Source organism: Salvelinus alpinus, chromosome 1 (assembly GCF_045679555.1).
Source record: "Salvelinus alpinus chromosome 1, SLU_Salpinus.1, whole genome shotgun sequence".
Classification (NCBI taxonomy): Eukaryota; Metazoa; Chordata; class Actinopteri; order Salmoniformes; family Salmonidae; genus Salvelinus; species Salvelinus alpinus.
The window spans coordinates 31086426-31106492 of NC_092086.1; the positions used below are offsets into that span (position 1 = coordinate 31086426).

At 45.6% G+C, this 20067-nt stretch overlaps 1 protein-coding gene and 1 long non-coding RNA gene across 2 annotated transcripts in view; one reads left to right on the top strand and one right to left on the bottom strand.

Annotated features, from left to right (window-relative positions):
• prkcab (protein kinase C, alpha, b) overlaps positions 1-20067 on the top strand; it is a 215022-nt gene that overhangs the window by 708 nt on the left and 194247 nt on the right. Inside the window, exon 2 of the mRNA XM_071396546.1 lies at positions 915-946. Within this exon, the coding sequence (XP_071252647.1) occupies positions 915-946 (32 nt within the window). The remainder of the gene's footprint in view (positions 1-914; positions 947-20067) is intronic.
• LOC139573280 (uncharacterized) lies at positions 1984-11174 on the bottom strand. Its single transcript, XR_011674573.1, has 4 exons — positions 6912-11174; positions 6775-6828; positions 2297-3028; positions 1984-2117 (listed from the first exon to the last, which is right to left on the bottom strand). It is a non-coding gene; the product is annotated as an uncharacterized lncRNA (long non-coding RNA).

Genomic DNA, 20067 nt, shown 5'->3' on the forward strand with positions numbered 1-20067 from the left:
TTGGCAACTAGAACTCAACAATAGAACTCTGTGCTCCCGAATTGGGTATGGATTTTTAAATGTTTTTCTTTATTTAACTAGGCAAGTCAGTTTTAAGAACACATTTTATTTACAATTACGGCCTAGGAATAGTAGGTTAACTGCTTTGTTCAGGGGCAGAACGACAGATTTTTACCTTGTCAGCTTGGGGTTTCGATCTAGCAACCTTTACTGTTACTGGCCCAAAGCTCTAACCACTAGGCTAACTGATGTCAATGTGCAAATTGTTTTCCAACCAGGCCATACTTAACTCGCCCCATAATTACTCATCTTACCAATAAAGATACACCCCCTTAATCAGAGGCATAATGTATCAGATCTTTTTTGTTTATTTTGCACTCTAAAACGTTCACATTCAGTAGGCTATTAAATTGATTTTTCACGTCTTTTGAAGTCTAATTTCCCTCCTCCACACATCTTGCCATGCTCATGTCTTATAGCCTGGAGAAGTCTAAACTCTCAATCCATTGTACCTGTGCCACAGATCTTGCCATGCTCATGTCTTATAGCTTGGAAACGTCTAAACTCGCCATCTACTGTAAATGAGTACCATCCCCACTGGGCACAGATGTCAGTTAATCTAATTAGTTTACATTTAGTTGAGATGTCAACTAACGTGAATTCAAAACATTTCACATCATTGGATTTAGGTTTAAAAATAAAAAATGAACTAAATGCCCTTTAGTTGACTTTTTGCAAATCCAAATTGATTCAATGTTGTCACATTGATGTGTTGAAATGACATGAAAACAATGTTGATTCAACCAGTTTTTGCCCAGTGGGACCCTACTGTATGACTTGGAGCATCAGAAGTACAGGTAAGACCAGCATCTGTCCTGCTGTCACTCACTGCTCCTTCTCACTGCTTTTCACAGGGGATTTGGGAAACAAGGATTCCAGTGCCAAGGTAACCCAGTGTTCTGCCTGTGTGTACATGTTTACACTCATATTTGCATGTGTACACTCATGGTAGCTTAGAATTAGGGTATCCAATTGCCACATACTGTATGATGCACTTCCTATTGTTCTAGTATCAGTTTATCACTAATATTCATACCACTGTACAAGGGGATGTTGAACCTTCCACAAGCCAGTTTGGACGATGTCAAATCCATTAGCAATCTACAAGTGAAGAGGCCAGCTGCTTGTTCCTTTGTGCAGTTACTGTACATCTCAAAGCCCTGCTCAGAGTGCAACAATGTCTGCTATTCTTTCAAGAGCAAGGATACAGTCAGTGAAGGCTTCTGAATCCACCAGCACCAAAGTACTTCCCCATAGACCACTGTTTAGACAGTTTATGTAGTGTAGTCTAGTCTAGTAGGGCTCATTGGGTGCGTTAAACTGTTCCGTCCAGACAGTGAGGTGATGACTGGCTATAGTCGCTGGCTGGAGATTTGACTGCTCTTACATGTATACTTTATGCAGTCTATTCTCCTGAAGTGTAAACCCATCCTATCATAATTCTATTGTCATTATTGTTCAGACAAGATGCTGCGTCTTTCTTATAGCGTGTTGATAATCAGGTCATTATTCACTCTTCCCCTTCCTCAGTAACTCTTAATATCTGCCAAGAACTTGGATGGGGCTAGCATTCTCAAATCTACTCCAAAAGTGCAGCATGACCACTTTTCAGGCTTCTCCCAAATATGGTATTCGCTAACAGTCTTCCACAGAAAAGTAAAACTACAGTACACAAACAGAACTTTCACATTCTGTTTGATGAATTAATGTGCATGCAGAGCCACTTAATATGACTAAATACCAATGGTATCAGTTCTCTATTCACAGCTGGAGGCCTTTGATTAGTCATTTCTAGGCTGGTTGGAAAAGTTAGTGAAGGATTTACAGCAGTACCCAGGTTCACAGTATGTGAAATGTAATTGTGTGTTTGAATCTCTTAGTCAGATTGTAACTATGTAGAAGGGTAAAGGAAAACCGACTATGTTAGATTGTAAGCAATAGCAAATCTATGTTCCCAAAATAACCATTGATGAATTCAGAACAACAAAATATAATTCCATGCCAAAAGGTTATCGGACATTCGCGCATCACCAAGGGAGATGAACGTCATGTAGAACCTATGGGATGTAGAAAAACAGTACCAAGTCAAAGCAAATCACATTTGGAATGCCATACAAGTTGACACTTATCTTAAAGCCCATCATTCATGCATCAATTGCCAATGTCTGTGGGGAGAAACATTTGTCAGTCATCCACATTAGACTACTGTACACATGTAGTTGTAACAGTACATTACCTGAGGATAGGATACTGCAGTCCTTTGGATCCAGCACTTGGTCTAAGGAGAGGCTGGCTAGGCACAGGTTTACTGAAATCATGGGATACAACACTAACAGAGGGCTGGGCTGTGTCTCCTAGGGAGTAGAGGGTGTTGGAGAAAACCACTGCCTCGTTCATAGTCATTATGGTTTTGAAAAATAATGCTGGATGGAGGTAGAACATGATCATGGAAGCTGGGGGGGCCCCAACACTGCTTTATCCATGGGGCCGGTTCTTGCTGCTCAGCAGCAGAGGGAGATGCGTTTCCTTTACCTTGCTGGCCACCAGTGGATTCTGGAGATGGGTGGATGTGTCTGGGCTGCCACCCATAGGAGGTCCAACATTCTGAGAGGCCTTTGGAACCCATAAGGGCAACCCACAGGGGTATTGGTTAACAGGTCCTGCTACCTCAGGAACACTGGGTCTTGAAGTCTTCTCTGGGAGCTTCTGGCTGCTTGGGACTTGTTCTGGCTGCTCAGGGACCGAAGGACAGTAATTACAACATGCCATTAATTGTTATTGTCTCCTACCAGTCTCACTACACATGAATGCCTGGAGGAGTGGAGAGACAACCAGTGTCCCTCGGCGGTAACACACCAGCAGTATCCTGTAGAGCCATTGCACTGCTGTGGGGTGTACAGGCCCTCCTTGTTACACAGGCTCCAGGAATATTGGGGGTATTGGCTCTAGCCTGCTCACAGGGTCAGGGCTGGATAGAAAGTTTAGACATTCAGCTAGCTCATTAAGTTATGTTGAATATAATAACGTGATCATTTAACATTACATGAGCTGATAAACATTTAGATTTATACAGTCATAACATCTCAATATCACCATTCAATACAAAATACTATTTAAGTGACAGTGTTGGCAATAGCCAAAAATGACAGGAAGCGTAGCAGATGAACATTTCTGGTGGCACTGAAGTAACTTCATTGATTTTGTATTCCGAACTTGAAATTCAATATTTGAATGTGTTACATTTAATTTATAAATTGATAACACATGAAACTGAATCAAAATTGCAGTTTAACCTCTTTCAGCTAGGGGGCACTATTTTTATGTTTGGAAAAATAACATTGCCAAGGTAAACTGACTATTTCTCAGGCCCAGATGCTAGAATATAAATATAATTGACAGATTAGGATAGAAAACTCAGAAGTTTCCAAAACTGTCAAAATATTGTCTGTGAGTATAACAGAACTGATTTTGCAGGCGAAAACCTAAGGAAATCCAACCCGGAAGTGCCTTTTATTTGGAAAAATCCCTGTTAAATTGCTTGCCCATCCTCCATTTAAAGGGGTATCAACCAGATTCATTTTCCAATGGCTTCCTCAGGCTGTGACCAGGCTTTAGACATAGTTTCAAGCTTTTATTTTGAAAAATGAGCGAGATTTATCAAAACGCGTCAGGTGTCCTTTGATTAGTTCATGCGCCCGAGAGTTGTAGTTCGACATTTTCTTTCTCTGTAGTATTGAATAGTTTACCGTCGGGTTGAAATATTATCGATTATGTATGTTAAAAACAACCTGAGGATTGATTATAAAAAAACATTTGACATGTTTCTACGAACATTACGGATACTTTTTGGAATTATCGTCTGCCCTTCAGGACCCGAACGAGCCTGTGGTTCTGAACATATCCGCCATTTGGTTTGCGCGTTTTTGGTTATAAAAATAATCTTTATCGAACAAAAATAACATTTATTGTGTAACTGGGAGTCTCGAGAGTGCAAACATCCGAAGATCAAAGGTAAGCGCTTTATTTTATTGCTTTTCTGACTTTCGTGACCAAGCTAATTTGCGGCTAGCTGTTCTTACTGTTTTGTCTAGTGATTGATAAACTCACAAACGCTTGGATTGCTTTCGCTGTAAAGCATATTTTCAAAATCTGACACCATAGGTGGATTAACAACAAGCTAAGCTGTGTTCTGGTATATTTCACTTGTGATTTCATGATTATAAATATTTGTTGTATTTTTTATTTGGCGCTCTGCAATTCAGCGGTTGTTTACGAAAATGATCCCGCTAAAGGGATCCGTGCGTCAAGAAGTTAAAACTCAGTTTATTTTAATAAACATGTTTCTGCATACACATTGACTACTCTTCTACTACAAGGAAAGCACATTTTTCTAAGCAAACCCAAATCTTAGGAGTTGGACTTAATGCATTAGCTATTGAGATGGTGGTTCCAGTTTAGATAGATAAATGAGACTTCACTATCTTGACAGGGCCGGTTCTATGGGGTGGATAAGCTGGGCATGGACCCCCAGAAATAATGTGCCCTCCCTCAGTTGCCCCATATAGTGTTATGAATTGCAATGGCCCGGTTTTACCAATGTAGTGCCGCAAGGCCTGCCAGTAGTGCAGACGGGACAGAGGCTATATGCTGGGTGTGCTCATGATCTGAGGGGGGGGGGGGGGGGGGGGGTGTAATATTTAGTAGTTAAAATCCCAAAATGCATTCTGATTGGGAACCTAGCCATGCAATGTAATTAAGGTACTGCCTTGACTACCTTATTTAGGAAGCTAATTTGACCCTGCCCTGGGTGGGATCCAATGGACTTTCACAGAGAGCGATGTCGAGCAGCCTGCTGGCCCAACCGCCGAGGTTGAGAGCCTAGCAGGACATTTAATATTGTCCCATCAAGAGTGACGCAAAGTAAAATCGCAGCCGCTGCCAGTGAACCCCACTTGAAAAGACATGGCGGGCCTTTGTCAGCAATGCCGACTGCAGTTGGCACTGAAACATAGGGACATCACAGCAATGTGCAAACACTCTCCACCCTGAAGAACGTATTCAGTGAAGAGATGCAGCATGTTAGATCAACGAAAAGCCCAGCTGGCATTTGAGCGGGAACTGCCAAGTACATTTCACCAGGAAGGAGAATGGATCAGAAACGTCTGAAGTTCAACACAGCAACTCTAAAATGGTCAGCTACAACCTTTATGGCCCTGGCTGCCGCGCCAGTTAATACAATTCCCTAATGTAAACCTACTGGTTGTTCGGGCAGATTTTATGCAAACTACAGTTTAGGCCTTTGCTTTTTACTGCAATGCATCTTTTAGATACGTGATTGTCATTGCTTGCATGTGTAACCAGTGTTAAATGGCTAGCTAGTTAGTGGGGTGCGCGCTAATAGCGTTTCAAATCGGTGATTTCACTTGCTGAGACCTTGAAGTAGTCGTTTCCCTTGCTCTGCAAGGATCGCGGCTTTTGTGGAGCGATGGGTAACAGTGCTTCGAGGGTGACTTGGTGTACAGAAGGGCCCTAGCTCGAGCGAGGAGAGGGACGGAAGCAAAGCTGTTGCATATGGGACTGATTGCGAGATCTACAGCTTTGCGTCATTTGATGGTATAGGGACAATGACCAATGTAGGCTACTGGTTGTGCGGCGAGGTGAGCACCTTGTTCGTGCTGAAATTGGCAGTGTAGCGCTTTCAGAGCGCTGACTGGCGATAGCCTTTTGTCCATGGTCCTGAAATGTTACGGTGTGCCTTTTTAATGAGCGCATCTTGGGCTACCAGTCTTCTTGAGGCTCCTCTTCAACGTGGTGTGCAAAATGACAGTTTCGTATATGGCTGTATTTCAGATAGGCCTGGATTGTTTAAGTCGCAGTAGTATAACCAATAGTGTAGCCTACTGAAAGTAGTAAGTAAACTACATTACAGTCTGTGCGATAATATTGACATCACTTTTACAGTAGCTTATGACAATGAGTGGGCCCCTGCCTTCACGCGTTGTGCTCAGAATGGACATTCACTCTTAATTGGAGCAGATTTAAATAGGCTACTACCATGTATGACAATTCACAGCCATGCATATAGAATATGCACCTAGTTTACTTTTCTAAAAGTCCCACTGAAAATATTTTGCACCTGGAGAAGTGGCGGCTTGGTTACGTTCATTGCGTAGTGTCAAGTGTGACAGCCTATAGTTGTATTTAGTGAAGTTTAAGCCATGTAGTGGGGCACATTCTCTTGTTATTATATAAAGCAACGGTTGTGTACGGCTAAATTCTTTACATTTGAACATTAGGACCAATCTACTTGTGTTTAGGGCTCTAAAGGAGAGACAGAACTCTATAATAGCAGTTTAAACTCCATAAAGGTAAATAGTTTAAGAAACCCTGCCCTGGGCTATGGTTCAGGACCAAAGGGGGGGCCCTGGGCATGTCAAAGGTCAGTCACTACAATACATCTACACCATTCTTAAGTTGGGTCATGGGATGACAACACTTCTCTTTTGGGGCTTAAGCTCAAAGTTTAATAAGCCTGGCCTAAGAGACAAAAATAAGACATGCTGAATTTTTTTTTTTTTAAATATATATATATAAAGTACATCAGGTCAAATCAAAGTAATGACATTTTTGAAAATAACACGTTGCTTAAATCCTAATATTGTGTTAAGTCAAAATGAATTATTTCAATTATCAAAAGAACAGAAAACAGCTTACCATTTGAAAGGAAAACTAGTACTGCCTACAAACACAAAACAGAGCCAAGAGACCCTGAAAAAGCAAGGGGGAATGATTAGTAAAAGGGCCAGCACACCTTCAACAATACAACTTATTGAAGATAACCCATTTCTTGCCTTAGTGTCCAAGAGCCATAGCAATCAGCTCAGTTGTAGAACTCCCCAGTAGCTATGGTATGGCAACAGACAGCTTGCTAGAGCCTTCCGGTTTTAACTGTGAGAGTGCTGCTCTCGCCTTGTATTGGCACCTTGACTCTCCTAGGTTTCAATTAAAGACAGCTGGTGCTCTCGCCTTGTATTGGCACCTTGACTCTCCTAGGTTTCAATTAGAGACAGCTGGTGCTCTCGCCTTGTATTGGCACCTTGACTCTCCTAGGTTTCAATTAGAGACAGCTGGTGCTCTCGCCTTGTATTGGCACCTTGACTCTCCTAGGTTTCAATTAGAGACAGCTGGTGCTCTCGCCTTGTATTGGCACCTTGACTCTCCTAGGTTTCAATTAGAGACAGCTGGTGGCAATCAGTGACCTTATCATTTAACATAATGAATGGAGTTGACTTGTTTTCCTATTTCAGCATGACACGCAAACCTATCTGTTGTACACAATACATTCCTATCTGCACATTGCACCCTCCCAAACAGGTTTCAGGTGTAGCCAATCTAGATGTTAGACAAGATTGCCCCAATTGGGACAGATGAGCTGCATTTACACAGGCAGCCCAATTGTGATAATTTTCCGCTAATTGGTCAATTTTTCTTTAAAAAAAGATCAGAATTGGGCTGTCTGTGTAAAGCAGCCATAGAGGGATAGACAGGGGAAGCTTGTGGCAAGGAAAATCATCAATACTATCGTACCCCATGTTGAGATAAGTCACAGAAAAAAATTAAGGAGCTTGATATGGGATGAGATTACCACTTTTTTTAACATGCTTATTAGACATGACCTTTGGGCAGTTAGAAACTATACACAACATTGTTGCGTCCTAAATAAATGTGTAGATGCAAGTTTAACTACTCTAATTCAGAATAGTGTAATTCAGTGTTTTTATCAAACTGTTGTCCAAGTATCAAAAACAGTGCAATCATTTCTGTGACTCTCAGTAACCTTCTAGTGTGATAACCATGGACTTGTCTCTGGGCAGTCTCTAAATCAAATCAAATCAAATGTTATTGGTCACATACACATGGTTAGCAGATGTTAATGGTCACATACACATGGTTAGTAGATGTTAATGCGAGTGTAGCCAAATGCTTGTGCTTCTAGTTCCGACAATGCAGTAATAACCAACGAGTAATCTAACCTAACAATTTCACAACAACTACCTTATACACACAAGTCTAAAGGGATGAAGAATATGTACATAAAAATATATGAATGAGTGATGATACAGAACGGCATAGGCAAGATGCAATGGATGGTATAGAGTACAGTATATACATATGAGATGAGTAATGTAGGGTATGTAAACATATAAAAGTGGCTAGTGATACATGTATTACATAAAGATGGCAAAATGCAGTAGATGGTATAGACATATGAGGTGAGTAATGTAGGGTATGTAAACATTATATTAAGTGGCATTGTTTAAAGTGGCTAGGGATTTTTTTTTTTTTACATAAATTTGTCCATTATTAAAGTGGCTGGAGTTGAGTCAGTATGTTGGCAGCGGCCACTCAATGTTAGTGGTGGTTGTTTAACAGTCTGATGGCCTTGAGATAGAAGCTGTTTTTCAGTCTCTCGGTCCCTGCTTTGATGCACCTGTACTGACCTCGCCTTCTGGATGATAGCGGGGTGAACAGGCAGCGGCTCGGGTGGTTGTTGTCCTTGATGATCTTTATGGCCTTCCTGTGACATCGGGTGGTGTAGGTGTCCTGGAGGGCAGGTAGTTTGCCCTCGGTGATGCGTTGTGCAGACCTCACTACCCTCTGGAGAGCCTTACGGTTGTGGGCGGAGCAGTTGCCGTACCAGGCGGTGATACAGCCCGACAGGATGCTCTCGATTGTGCATCTGTAAAGGTTTGTGAGTGCTTTTGGTGACAAGCCGAATTTCTTCAGCCTCCACTCTACCAGTGGAGGTTGCTGCGGACGGCTCATAACAATGGCTGGAACGGAGTGAATGGAATGACATCAAACACATGTAAATCATGTGTTTGATGTATTTGATACCGTTTCACTAATTCCGCCCCAGCTGTTACCATGAACCCGTCCTCCCGAATTAAGGTGCCACCAACCTCCCGTGGTCTCTATAGAGTCAGACAGGGACACTACTACTGCACAAGGGCCCAGAAGTCCACACCATGTTACCATAGTCTCTGCCAGTGTAGTGTTCCTCTCAGGACACTTGATACACCAAGCCAGGTAACTGTGTGTAGACAGAGCAACGCTGAAGGTAAAGGCTAGAGAGGGAGGGAAAGATGGAAGAGATAAAGGGTAGGTAGAGAGCGAGATTAAGAGTACAAAAGGAGAAAATAACAGAGGTAGCAGGCAAGGTGGAGAGATTAGGATGTAAAGGCTAGGGGAGAGAATGAATGAGGGAGAGGTGAAGGAATGACAGAAGAGGAAATAGTGCGGGAGAGAGAATGAGGGGAATGGAGGGAGAGAGAATGAGGGGAATGGAGGGAGAGAGAATGAGGGGAATGGAGGGAGAGAGAATGAGGGGAATGGAGGGACAGAGAATGAGGGGAATGGAGGGAGAGAGAATGAAGGGAATGGAGGGAGAGAGAGTGCACAGGTTCAGTAGGGAGAGAGAGAATGAGGGGAATGGAGGGAGAGAGAATGAGGGGAATGGAGGGAGAGAGAATGAGGGGAATGGAGGGAGAGAGAGTGTACAGGTTCAGTAGGGAGAGAGAGAATGAGGGGAATGGAGGGAGAGAGAATGAGGGGAATGGAGGGAGAGAGAGTGTACAGGTTCAGTCGGGAGAGAGAGAATGAGGGGAATGGAGGGAGAGAGAGAATGAGGGGAATGGAGGGAGAGAGAGAATGAGGGGAATGGAGGGAGAGAGAGAATGAGGGGAATGGAGGGATAGAGAGTGTACAGGTTCAGTAGGGAGAGAGAGAATGAGGGGAATGGAGGGAGAGAGAGTGTACAGGTTCAGTAGGGAGAGAGAGAATGAGGGGAATGGAGGGAGAGAGAGAATGAGGGGAATGGAGGGAGAGAGAGTGTACAGGTTCAGTAGGGAGAGAGAGAATGAGGGGAATGGAGGGAGAGAGAATGAGGGGAATGGAGGGAGAGAGAGTGTACAGGTTCAGTCGGGAGAGAGAGAATGAGGGGAATGGAGAGAGAGAATGAGGGGAATGGAGGGAGAGAGAGAATGAGGGGAATGGAGGGATAGAGAGTGTACAGGTTCAGTCGGGAGAGAGAGAATGAGGGGAATGGAGGGAGAGAGAGAATGAGGGGAATGGAGGGATAGAGAGTTTACAGGTTCAGTCGGGAGAGAGAGAATGAGGGGAATGGAGGGAGAGAGAGAATGAGGGGAATGGAGGGAGAGAGAGAATGAGGGGAATGGAGGGAGAGAGAGTGTACAGGTTCAATAGAGAGAGAGAGAATGAGGGGAATGGAGGGAGAGAGAATGAGGGGAATGGAGGGAGAGAGAATGAGGGGAATGGAGGGAGAGAGAGTGTACAGGTTCAGTAGGGAGAGAGAGAATGAGGGGAATGGAGGGAGAGAGAATGAGGGGAATGGAGGGAGAGAGAGTGTACAGGTTCAGTAGGGAGAGAGAGAATGAGGGGAATGGAGGGAGAGAGAGTGTACAGGTTCAGTTGGGGGAGAGAGAATGAGGGGAATGGAGGGAGAGAGAGTGTACAGGTACATTGTAATGAAAAGAGAGCTGGTGCTGCTCCCCCCTCTCACCTCCTGAGGTCACGGTGCCTGGCCTCGGCGCCGCTGGCGTCCCTGTGCCCTTCTCATGCTAGCTCTGTCACAGCATAGGGTCACGATACAGAGTAGCGATGCTCCAGGGAGCAGGTCTGAAGGCTTAATTAACTGTCAGTCCACACCGCAGGTAGTAGTACACCACCAGGCTGCACTGCCACACGATGGGCCAAGCGCTGGAGAGTCCACTGATTTATCACCAATTTACCACTATTGAAATGAAAGGGAGAGGGGAGAGGTTTACTGTTTAGATTCACTCTATAGGACAGTGATTCAAAAGGCCAGGAGTGATTCAAAAGGCCAGGAGTGATTCAAAAGGCCAGGAGTGATTCATAAGGCCAGGAGTGATTCAAAAGGCCAGGAGTGATTCAAAAGGCCAGGAGTGATTCATAAGGCCAGGGATGGTATTCTCACAGCACCTCAGAGTAGGAGTGCGGACCAAGGTTCAGGTCCTCCCTGTCCATGTAATCTTATTCAGTATAATATAAAAAGCAAAACTGATCCTACACTCTTAGAAAAAATGGTTCCAAAAGGTTTTTTTGCAGAAAGATAGGGTTCTACCAAGAACCATTTTGATCAGAAGAACCTGTTTTAGAAGACAAGGGTTATTTGTAAGCAAAGGTTTCTACCTAGAACCTTTAACATCCTAAGAACTGTTTTTTGAAGAAAGGGTTCTTTGATGATTCTTTGGGAGGCTAGAAGGGTTCTACTTAGAACCACACTCTGAGTGTACAAAACATGAAGGACACCTTCCTAATATTGAGTTGCATGGACTCTACAAGGTGTCTAAAGCGTTCCACAGAGATGCTGGCCCATTTTCACACAGTTGTGTCAAGTTGGCTGGATGTCCTTTGGGTGATGGTGTGACAATACAGAGGCGGATGCAAGATGCAAGCAACGATGGTTTAATGAATACAGTTTACAGCAGCAACAGGACAGACAGACTGTACTCAGACGGAATCCGACCCAGGGACTAGAGCGCATCTTCCGATGATAGCGTGCTGAGAAATCCAGGGGAGTGTGTCCGGATGGGTAGGAAGGAGCACAGAAGATAATCCACACAAGGGCGGCGAGAGAATGAGCACGGACACACGACACAACCTCAGGGAAGTAACAACGATCTGACAACAAGAAACACTGGTTACAGAACATATAAAGGGAAGATAAGTGATTCCAGCTGGCGCAGACAATCAGGCCGAGATTGGGAACCACGCCCACACAAACACGGGAGAGAGAGAGAGAGAGAGAGAGAGAGAGAGAGAGAGAGAGAGAGAGAAAAAGAGAAAGAGAAAGAGAGAGGGATGCAGTGGATTCATGAACCGTGACAATACCCCCCCCCTAGGAACGCCTCTTGGCGTTCCCAGGCGAATTTACCTGTCGATTGAAATCATCGATAAGGGAGTGATCCAGAATGTCCCTAGCAGGTACCCAACTTCTCTCCTCCGGACCGTAACCCTCCCAGTCCACCAGGTACTGGAATCCGCGTCCCCTCCTTCTAGAGTCCAAAATACGATTGACAGAAAAGGTGGGTTCCCCATCAACAAGTCGCGGCGGCGGGGGAACCGGGACCGGCGGGTTAATGCGTGCCTGAAACACAGGTTTTATTTTAGACACATGAAAAGGTAGGATGAATTCTCCTATACGCCGGAGGAAGCTTGAGCCGGACCGCCACCGGACTAATGATCCTGGTGACTTTGAACGGCCCGATAAATTTGGGGGCAAGCTTGTTCGAAACGGATCGGAGTGGAATGTTCTTAGTAGAAAGCCACACTCTTTGGCCAATGACGTATACCGGAGGCTTCGACCGGCGGCGATCGGCCTTAGCCTTGGTGCGCGCCCCCACCCGGAGAAGAGTCTCACGGGCTCTGCTCCATGCGTGACGGCACCTCTGGATGAAAGCGTGAGCGGAGGGAACAGTGACCTCGGACTCCGTACTGGGAAAGATAGGTGGCTGGTAACCTAAACTACACTCAAACGGAGAGAGACCCGTGGCTGCCACTGGCAACGAATTGTGAGCGTACTCAACCATAGAGAGTTGTTGACTCCAGGAAGAGGGATTCTTAGAAACCAAACATCGCAACACTCTCTCCAAATCTTGGTTGGCCCTCTCCGTTTGACCGTTGCTCTGGGGATGAAACCCTGAAGACAGACTGACACTCGCTCCCAGTAACCTACAAAACTCTTGCCAAAACTTGGACACAAATTGGGGCCCCCTGTCAGAAACTACGTCCATCGGCAGGCCATGTAAGCGAAAGACGTGATCCACGACAGTTACCGCTGTCTCCTTGGCAGATGGTAATTTAGGCAAGGGAATAAAATGAGCCGCCTTCGAGAACCGGTCCACCACGGTCAAAACAACCGTCTTGCCCTGGGAGGGTGGGAGGGCGGTAACAAAATCTAGCGCGATGTGGGACCAGGGTCTCGAAGGGACCGACAGCGGTTGGAGTAACCCATCTGGGGGTCGATTAGAAGTCTTCCCAGTGGCACAAACCGAGCAAGCCAAGACAAAACTGTGAATGTCACGAGCCATCAGTGGCCACCAAAAGCGTTGCTTAACCAAAAAGCTAGTGCGGCTGACTCCTGGATGACACGCTACGTTGGAGCAATGCCCCCACCGAATAACATCGGACCGACACCCCTCCGGCACAAACAACCGATTAGGCGGGCAACCGGGCGGAGGCTTTACCCCTTCTAAGGCCGTTTTGACCCTCGATTCAACCTCCCATGTGAGTGTGGAGACCACTAGGGTCCCGGGTAGGATGCACTCGGGAGTGGATGGGCGTTCGGAATGGTCAAAAATGCGAGAAAGGGAATCGGGTTTGACATTCTTGGAACCCGGGCGATACGAGAGAGAGAAGTCAAAACGTCCGAAAAAGAGTGCCCACCGCGCCTGCCTGGAGTTGAGTCGCTTGGCGGTTCTGATATATTCCAAATTTTTGTGATCGGTCCAAACTATAAAAGGTACCCCCGAACCCTCTAACCAATGGCGCCACTCCTCCAGTGCTAACTTCACTGCCAACAACTCTCTGTTGCCAATGTCGTAGTTGCGTTCCGCAGGTGATAACCGATGGGAAAGGAACGCGCAAGGGTGCATCTTGTCGTCAGAAGAGGAACGTTGGGAAAGTACCGCACCTACCCCCACCTCTGAAGCGTCCACCTCCACCACGAACTGACGCGAGGGATCGGGAGCTATGAGGATGGGGGCCGAAACAAAGCGGCTCTTGAGTTTGGCGAATGCAGCCTCGGCTGTATCGGACCACCTGAACGTCACTCTGGGGGAGGTTAAGGCGGTAAGAGAAGCGACTATCTGGCTAAAGTTGCGAACGAAACGCCGGTAGAAATTGGCGAATCCCAGAAACCTCTGTAAGGCCTTACGGGAATCTGGGCTTGGCCAATCCACCACAGCCTTAACCTTGTCAGGATCCATACGAATACCTTCAGTCGAGACGATGTAACCTAGGAATGGAACGGATTGTGCATGAAAAATGCATTTCTCCGCCTTGACAAAAAGTCCATTCTCCAACAACCTCTGAAGCACTCGTCTGACGTGCTGAACGTGTTCCTGGAGAGAAGAAGAAAAAATCAGTATGTCATCCAGGTAAACATATATGAACTGATCAATCATATCTCTCAGCACGTCATTGACGAGTGCCTGGAAAACCGCTGGGGAGTTGGATAGCCCAAAAGGCATGACCAAATATTCGAAGTGCCCTCTGGGGGTGTTAAACGCGGTCTTCCATTCGTCCCCCCTCCTTATGCGAACCAAATGATATGCATTACGTAAATCCAACTTAGTGAACACGGATGCTCCCTGTAACCTTTCAAAGGCTGAGGACATCAACGGTAAGGGATAGGTATTCTTCACTGTGATGTTATTCAACCCACGGTAATCAATGCAAGGACGCAGAGATCCGTCCTTCTTCCCCACAAAGAAGAACCCCGCCCCCGCTGGAGAAGAGGAAGGACGAATGAATCCAGATGCCAGAGAATCAGAGATGTATCTCTCCATAGCCTCCCTCTCAGGAACAGAGAGTGAATATAACTTGCCTTTAGGCGGAGACTCACCTGGCAATAATTCTATTGCACAGTCATAGGGACGATGCGGAGGAAGAGAAGCAGCACGGGACTTACTGAACACCTCCTTCAGGTCGAGGTATTCAACGGGCACGTTAGACAAATCCACTGCCTCCTCTAGAAACACAGAATCAGACACAGATGAACAAGCAGACACTAAACAGGACTCAAGACACTTGTTACTCCACATGGATATAGAGTTATGACCCCAGTCAACTCTGGGGTTGTGTTGGGTGAGCCAAGGGTGGCCGAGAACTAATGGTGCAAGGGGTGAGTCCATGAGTAGAAATGATAGTGTCTCAGTGTGATTGCCAGAAGTGATGAGTGTGATAGGTTCAGTGGTGTGAGAAATGTTGGGGAGTTCTTGACCATTGAGAGCGTTGACGGATATCTTGTGCGTGAGTGAGGTGATAGGAATCTGGAGTTTGTGAGCGAGCTTGAAGTCCATGAAATTACCCTCTGCTCCTGAGTCCAGTAAGGCTTGGGTGTCGTGCGTGTGGGTGGCCCATCTTAGTCTTACCGGGAGGAGAGTAGATGATGAGGTCTTCTCTGTGGTGACACCACCCGATAGTAGCCTCATACTTACTACCGGGCCTGATCTTTTACCGGGCAGGAGTGGATAAAGTGGCCCGCTCTACCACAGTAGAGACAGAGTCCTTGGGATCTCCGCCTCTCCCTCTCTTCCCGGGAGAGGCGAGCTCTCCCCAGCTGCATGGGTTCGTGAGCGGAGGCTGAACTGGCCGTGTTCCCGCCGCTGGCATGCCAGCCCTCCGTGTCGTTATACGGTCTGTTAGGGCATGCTCGGCGGCCAATACGACTCAGACGAGCGTCGACCCTCAAGGCTAGTTCCACTAGTCCATTTAAACTCCTGGGAAGGTCCAGAACATAAATCTCCTTCTGGATCCGGTCCTCCAGCCCATGCAGGAACATGTCCCACTGCGCCTCCTCGTTCCACTGACACTCTGCGGCCAGAGTGCGGAATTGGATGGAGTATTCCGATACTGAACGGTCTCCTTGGCGAAGGTCAGCGAGTAGTCTGGCCGCCTCCCTACCCGCCACGGCCCGATCGAAGACCCTTCTCATCTCCTCGGAGAGTGTCTGGAAAGAGGTGCAGCACGGGTCCTGGTTCGCCCACACCGCCGTTCCCCAAAGAGCCGCTTTGCCTGATAGCAGTGTGAGTACGAATGCTACCTTAGACTGTTCACGGTTGAAGGTCCGTGGCTGCAACGAGAAATGCATGGAACATCTCGTAAGAAAAGCTCTGCAATAGTCAGGATCACCTGAATAACCCTCTGGTGTCGGTAGCCGTGGCTCTAGCTGGGAATCCGGCTCTGGCGGGGCGGGTTGAACTGCCGGTGTAGGTGGCGCAGCGAGACCCCTCAGATGTTGTAATTGTTGGGTCAGCTGGGATACCTGCGTCGCAAGGGCTTGTACTGCCCGACCTGTGCTGGAGATGTTCTCCTCTTGTTGATCCATTCTCGTGATACTGCGGGAAATGAATTCGGTCAGACTCGTTGAACTCGCTGCATCCATGGTCTGGTCAGATCGTTCTGTGACAATACAGAGGCGGATGCAAGATGCAAGCAACGATGGTTTAATGAATACAGTTTACAGCAGCAACAGGACAGACAGACTGTACTCAGACGGAATCCGACCCAGGGACTAGAGCGCATCTTCCGATGATAGCGTGCTGAGAAATCCAGGGGAGTGTGTCCGGATGGGTAGGAAGGAGCACAGAAGATAATCCACACAAGGGCGGCGAGAGAATGAGCACGGACAGACGACACAACCTCAGGGAAGTAACAACGATCTGACAACAAGAAACACTGGTTACAGAACATATAAAGGGAAGATAAGTGATTCCAGCTGGCGCAGACAATCAGGCCGAGATTGGGAACCACGCCCACACAAACACGGGAGAGAGAGAGAGAGAGAGAGAGAGAGAGAGAAAAAGAGAAAGAGAAAGAGAGAGGGATGCAGTGGATTCATGAACCGTGACAGATGGTCCATTCTTGATACACAGAGGAAGCGGTTGAGCGTGAAAAACCCACCTTCTACCATACCCTGTTCAAAGGCACTTACATATTTTGTCTTGTCCATTCACCATCTAGACGGCACACAGACACCATCCATGTCTCAATGCTTAAAAATCCTTCTTTAACCTGTCTCCTCTCCTTTCCTTCATCTACACTGATTGAAGTAGTTTACCAAGTGACATCAATAAGGGATCATGTCATGGAAAGAGCAGGTAGCAAGTGTCCTTAATGTTTTGTACACTCAGTGTGTATAATATTTCCCATCATGCTCTATTGCAGGGAGATTTTCAGAATAGTTATTTTTTTACTGTAAAATCTGTGTTTTTGTATTGGTTGGTTGATTCATTTTATGCTACATAAAGATACATAGCATACAGTTTTCTAAACTAACTCAATCTGTTAGTAATTGGATTTATTGCACCCGTTACTGAGATGGTTGTTCCAGTTTAGATGATTGAGGTAGTCACAGTATTAAATCTTCCCTTCCCTGGCAGTTATGCTGAATACAGGTTTCAGGTGATTAGCAATTCCACTTGTTGGATATCTTTACTCTGGCTGGATTCCAATAGGAATTACACATAACTTTGCAAGCCATCATAATGTGACTTACAGGTCTGATGTGGCCTGTAAACCATAAGACTGGTGGAACCGTTCTAGGAAGGACCCTCCAAAGAAAAAAGGTTTCTCGGTAGAACCATTCATTGAGGGTTCTGGATAGAATCCTCTCCTAAGAGTTCTACCCAGCACCACAAAGGGTTCCCCTATGGGGACAAACCGGAGAACCCTGTATGGTTCTACTCTAACCTGAACCATACAGAACCCTGTATGGTTCTACTCTAACCTGAACCATACAGAACCCTGTATGGTTCAGCACTCCCCCTCTGAGATGCTTTATGATCATGTGACCTGACCAGGACAAACTCTGGGTCATTAAGCTACAAGGTCAGGTTAGACCAAGTTCACACATCAGTCTGTTGGTATCAATATGGAACCTAGTTATCTGTTGTTAGTGCGAAGCATAGAATACGGAATTCGAATACTCATTTAATAGGATCTCCGTGGTGTGAAGTCTGTATCCCACTAATGCTATACTGTACTTACTAAGGCATAATAGTGATACAATGGAACTCACATAATAAATGTTATGAATAACGGATCTGGCAGCCTAGTTAGTTGTGTTTTGGAGCACACAGAGGGCCAGCAGACGGAGTGGTTTTATTAAGTGTTGTTGGCCCACTGTGCAACAGTGATGGTGAAGATACAGTATGTACACATGTATAATCTCACACATCTGAAAGCTAAAGCAACTGCCTGTTGTTTATACATGACCGGGCCTCTCTGCTCACAAGGCCAATGGCTTAAGGTAATGGTCCGTTAGGACATAGGCCTACTAAGGACAGGTGGATGATCCATACATGAAACATAACACAGCTCAAAGGAGATACAGTAAACATGTATTTTACAAAAATATAATGTTAACTAGAAGTAGTATAATTCATTTTAAATAGCACAAAATGTTATATTATACCACTGACGTTTCAAAATAGATTATCTCAAACTCATTGCACACCACTAGGCTACACATGAGACGTGCGAGTGCACTCTAGAACACCCATCATGAGAGTCAAGCTGGGGTGCGTTCAATTCGATTAAACGTTTGCTACTTTGCGTGATGGTTTCTACTGAACGACACTATTCCCAAAACATTCTTCAACATTCTTCAACAGACTTTGAGGAACGTTTGCTCCGTTTGATGGGTGTGGAGGGGTGTAGCTTGAAGCAGTGAATGACGTATTTAAAGGGCAGCGGAGCATTCCACTACCCAACCCCTCTCCTTTTTTCAACTGGTCATTCTGAGCTGCATCGTTTCCGTGTAATTGAACGTTACAGTAGGTTTTTTTGTACAGTCAAAGTTGCAGTCATAATGTTATAAACTAAACAGTGTATTTCAGACAAAATAAACAACAATGACTTTATCTAAGCATGAATGTAAATAAATACTATTGGTAACATATACAAATGCAATCTCTTATCTGAACTAGAGTAAATATGCCATTTTGAATTACACGCGATAGGGAGAGACAACAAACCATACAGGAGATGTATTAGCAATAGGCCTATACCTCAAAGCCTGTATCGCCGCAATCAACAAATGGTATGTGCTGGATTCTTCTCATGAGCAGAGTAGCCTAACCCTGATGCCATAACTCACATGGGAAGCTTGTGAGAGACAGGAGTGGAGCAGTGAGCTATGCATAGGACTGTAGGCCTATGTGGATGTGTTGGATGGTGGAATCCTCTCAGAGGGCTGTGAGCTGATGATCCATGCCCACCAACACACATTGAAAGTGGGATGATATGATAACAGATGCGTGTTCTTGGACGCGCAGAGTGCTTGTTCTTGGAAAGACCAGGGATCTGAAAAGTCTGCCAGTTGGATTCTCAGTCCCAGGAGATGTGTCTATGCTCCCTCTCTCTCAACTTCATGGGATGGACAGATACTGGCTTTTTGTAGTTCCTGTTCACTCGTGTGTGTGTGTGTGTGTGTGTGTGTGTGTGTGTGTGTGTGTGTGTGTGTGTGTGTGTGTGTGTGTGTGCGTGCGTGCGCGTGCGTGCGTGCGTGCGTGCGTGCGTGCGTGCGTGCGTGCGTGCGTGCGTGCGTGGGGTACATTGTTCGAGAGTGTGTTAGGTTAATTGTTCAATGCCCTTGATATCTAGGCCTTTTATTTAGATATTGAGAACTCACCTCCTATCATATGGCAAACAATTCCCACAGGACACAGGCTTTACTGAATCTCCCATCACCACAGTAAAGACATCTCATCTTGAAATGGACTGAACTGAATAGAGTACAATAAAATAGAACAGGACAGAATAGAACAGAATAGAACCCTCAGCTTGAACTGAGAGGAGAGTATGGTTTATTAAGTAGGGCAATTCCACTGGAACAGAATGACACTGAGACTCAGATGTTTCACTTTAAAATGTATGTCTAACCCTAGTGCATACTGTACAGCACTGGCAGGGAATAGCTATAGTCTGAATATGACCCCACTGCTTCATCTGTACCACAGAGGTCAGAGGCTAACTAATTTGCTCCAGGGATGACAGTGAATGTTCTGTCATATATAGAGACCTTATGCATGACTGCTGAGAGTTGCTATGAGATGGTACAAATAATTTGTCCTAAATCTTGGGATTCATACTTGTATCCTTTTTTTAACTCGTCATGATAGAAATCTCAATGCCTGTGCCTTTCTCCAACTGACTTCTGTTTATTTATTCAATGACCTA